Source organism: Austrofundulus limnaeus, unplaced genomic scaffold (assembly GCF_001266775.1).
Source record: "Austrofundulus limnaeus strain Quisiro unplaced genomic scaffold, Austrofundulus_limnaeus-1.0 Scaffold138, whole genome shotgun sequence".
Taxonomy (NCBI): Eukaryota; Metazoa; Chordata; class Actinopteri; order Cyprinodontiformes; family Rivulidae; genus Austrofundulus; species Austrofundulus limnaeus.
In genome coordinates this window covers 92,416-96,137 of record NW_013952540.1, presented here as the reverse complement: position 1 = coordinate 96,137, position 3,722 = coordinate 92,416, and the positions used below count along the sequence as shown (strand labels likewise).

General features: G+C 41.7%; 1 protein-coding gene across 18 annotated transcripts in view; it reads right to left on the bottom strand.

Annotated features, from left to right (window-relative positions):
- The window catches only part of unc80 (unc-80 homolog (C. elegans)), a 100,556-nt gene extending 98,468 nt beyond the window's left edge, over positions 1 to 2,088 (bottom strand). For 8 of the 18 annotated variants that reach the window (XM_014016076.1, XM_014016085.1, XM_014016080.1 and 5 more), the window contains exons 1-3: positions 1,316 to 2,087; positions 1,045 to 1,093; positions 615 to 771 (exon numbers count right to left, since the gene is read on the bottom strand). In XM_014016076.1, the coding sequence (XP_013871530.1) occupies positions 615 to 771; positions 1,045 to 1,093; positions 1,316 to 1,407 (298 nt within the window). In that variant the 5' untranslated portion in view covers positions 1,408 to 2,087. Of the gene's footprint in view, positions 1 to 614; positions 772 to 1,044; positions 1,094 to 1,315 lie in introns of all 18 variants that reach the window. The other 10 variants (XM_014016078.1, XM_014016083.1, XM_014016089.1 and 7 more) reach the window with 3 other exon arrangements.
- Positions 2,089 to 3,722: the final 1,634 nt, after the last annotated feature.

Sequence of the window (3,722 nt, the reverse complement as noted above, 5' to 3'; positions counted from 1 at the left end):
ACATTTATGGTTTGATTTCTTTGTATRTATGGATCACTTGGGTTGTTACCGACATCTGGTGAAAATGTCATGTCATTAGCACCTCTAGTAATATATKTACTGAGAAAAATGGTGACGTGTTCAATACTTATTTTACCCGCTGTAAACCTCAGAGTCAGCAGTTAATATTTCRCATTTGCTTGAAGCATCTTAAGCAGGAAAACTTGTTACTTTTTTTTTACATTTACGGCCTTAAAAGCTAAAGGTTGTATTATTTAGGAAATTGCATCAATCCTTGTCATTCATTCTCACCTGCAGCTGAACGGTGAAGGACAGGTGCTGTGAGCGCCCATGTTGTCTGTTAGCAAAATTTCCCGCAAACAATGAAAAACATTAATGAAGCTCCCTGAAAGCTTGGTGAAATTTACAGATAGTGAGCTCAAATTTGTTGTGATGGTAGCTGAGAGTCATCCTCAACTTAATATCTGAGCAAAATGGCTGAAAGTACTCAACATAACGATCTTAGTTTGAAACAGAGGCTTAAAAACATTAATCTGAAGAATGGTTAGAGTTTTAGATAGTAAGCACTGGTTTGAGTGTTACTGGATTCGTAGCACCGCACAGTGTCTCCTCACCTAGCTTGTTCCTGTTGGACAGCAGGATGGAGGTGCAGTGGAGGACATGTGGCAGAGCGGCCTGGACCAGCTCCCAGCGGGAGATACTCTGGATGGCCTCCGACAGAGCCGGTGACAGACCGTGCAGCTTGTTTTCCACCAGCACCCGCTCAAAGGACTGGGGAGGCAGCCAGGAAAAAAAAAAAAAAAAGACACATCAGCCTTTCTTTGACTCCTTAAATGTCCCATATGGCCCCAAAGCAGACCCATGGGACAGCAGCAGATCAGCTCGGGGATCTGGTGGAAAGTCATTACGGATATGAGTGTAGAAAAAAAATAAAAAATAAAAAAACGATTTAGCTCCAGGGGAAAACTAATTTGCTAAATGCACACGAAGGTAAAAACAGATTATTTCCACTCCTCATTCGTGCACATAATAAAAATGACTCACCACACAGGATGCTTCATACTGCTTTCCCAACTTTGGACGCAGGAAAGCACTGAAAAACAAATATACAGATATTTATTAAAAATGATCCAGTCAGGTCACTGCAGGGGAAATAACCAGTTTTGTCTGCCCTACTTGTTTACAGGTGTGACATCATGCAGTGAGAATATTTCAGATAAACAACAATAAAAAAAACAAATAGTGACCTTTCATTTGAGCTGCAGTAGCCTCCCCTCCTCAGTGACAGCCCAGACAAACACCTGTTATCAATTACCTGGTCTGCCTCCACAGGAAGGTCTGGATGGGAAACGGTACTCCCTTCCCGCACTCCGGCTCGTTCTCGTCCAGGCTTTTCCGCTTCACCATTTTGGTCGAGCCCCCTCCTCCTCCTCCTCCTCCTCCTCTTCCTCCTGTCCCCCTGGTTGAGCTGCTGCCTCTGCCCAGGTGGAGCAGCGAGCCTCTGCCTCACGACATGATTGGCTTCGTAAAATGGCTGCAAGTGTCGGTTAGGAGAGGGGAGGAGGAGGAGGAGAAAGAGGAGGAGGAGGAGGAGGATGAAGAAACGGCGCTGTGATTTTTCTTTTCGTCTTCTTTTTTCAGCACCTCCGTCGGGCGGACAGCGAGCGAGACGATCCGCGTGCCAGTTTACCGGCGCGCGCGCAGGAAGAGCTTTTAAAGACGCAGTGTGCGGCAAGCAGCTGGAGCCAGATGTTTCCTCTGTGGATGATCAGTGAAGTGGCGCGCGCGTCTGAACGAGACAAGACGAAGTGCCGAGTGGTGCGTTCACGGGAAGGGGGGTTTAATCCGCCGTCTGACTGTCAACAGGTTGTTTAAAGACCCAGGTGGTGAGCTGGAGGGGTGGGGGKAGAACACTGCACATTCAACAAGTCTGACCCAAAACAAAAGGCCTAAAACTGTCCATGTGAAATAAAAAGCTGCTTATAGTTATAGTAATGAAATTATTTGACTYGGAGCAATTTAACTTTTGTTGTAAATTGTCACTAATAAATTCAATAATATTTTTTTTGTAAATAAAATAATAAATCAGAGTAGCTATTGTTAATCGTGTCTGTCTTTAATTCACGTGTCCTTTTTTTTTAAACACTATATTTTGGGATCTAATTATGTCAGTGGCGGATCTAGGATTTTTCYGAGTAAGGGGCCATCRAGGGGCCACTATATTTAWAGAGGGGCCARCTATTTGTTCAACCTACTTTCAAACAAATCCCCAGTTTTGTTCAAACACCTGTAACAAAATATATACATATTTAAAAAGCTTGCACAATAAATTCTCCTTGCCAGTTTTACATACATTTGTACTAGATAATATACTGTCAAACATAGGGTTGTAAGAAAATATCGATACACTGAAATGTCGCGATATTTCATTTCCCAATACTGTATCGATATTCTAAAGCCCTGTATCGATTTTATATTAAGGTTTAAAATGTCAACTTTTCTGCCAGCCGTTCATTTTTATGTTGTAGTTCAGCCTCTGACCACTAGTTGGCAGCAGTGAGCCAGCGATTTGTTAAGTGTTGGGTGACCATATTGTAAATTAATATTAAAAACTAAAAGCTGCAAAAATATATTTTCAAACTATTTAACGGCAAATTTAGTCTAATAATTGAAAACATGGATGGAATAAAAATATGAAACAAACATAATAAAATACATAGAAAGCAGAACACAGCTAAATGTATCAAAAGTATATCTATGTAATATTAGAATTTTCTGAGACAATGAATTTTGGTTTTTCTTTTTTTTTCCCCTGTAAGAGGTTTTTATTTAATAGAATTTTTGGACAAAAGAAATCGCAATACAGTATATCGCAATATATTGCCTTTCTTACAGTATCCCAATATATCGGGATATATCGTATCGTGACCCCTCTGTCATGATATGTATCGTATCGCCAAATTCTTGCCAATACACAGCCCCAGTCAAACACAGAGCATTTGAGAAAATCTAATCATTTCTCAGTTGAAAGACTTTCTGCAGTATTGTTCTGATTTTCTGTCCGCTTGATTCATGCTGGACTTTCCTATTTGACTCATTATCGCTTGTGGTGTTTGGACATGGACCTGCATCTGCCATCACTGATCTTGGGCAAAGGACAGATGAATGATAGGACAGGCTCCTGTGGCCCCGCCCCTAGAACCACTCCTGAATTATGACAACATACACTACGMTGCTAACAGCTAAATTACAATTAGAAAAGCACTAGCTGATGGGCATAGACAACTAAAAAAAACTTTTGTTGTGATACAGCACTTAAAGGCACAGTGTGTAGGATTTGTTGTTTTCAGCGACATCCAGTGGTTGAGTGGTTGAATCATCCTCCCTGGTCCTCCCCCCACCCCCCGCTTCCAAACGCAAAGTAGTAGCTACGGTGTCTCTCAGGTGTCAAAAACCTTTGATAACTCCAACCGCGATGTCAACCAGCAGCTTCAGGGCTAGTGATGTTTCAAGTGGTAAGATTATGAGCTTTAATAAGTAAAATTATCCCAGCTACAATGATAGACAACAAATATTACATTTATAGTATTACAACTAAAACCGTTTTTGACGCCGCCACCGCAGTTTGTCCTTCATGAGCCTTCATATACAAGATGGCGGTGCAAGATGGCGGCTGCCTGTAGGGCGACCCACGACCATGGAGATGTAAACAGCTTTTAATA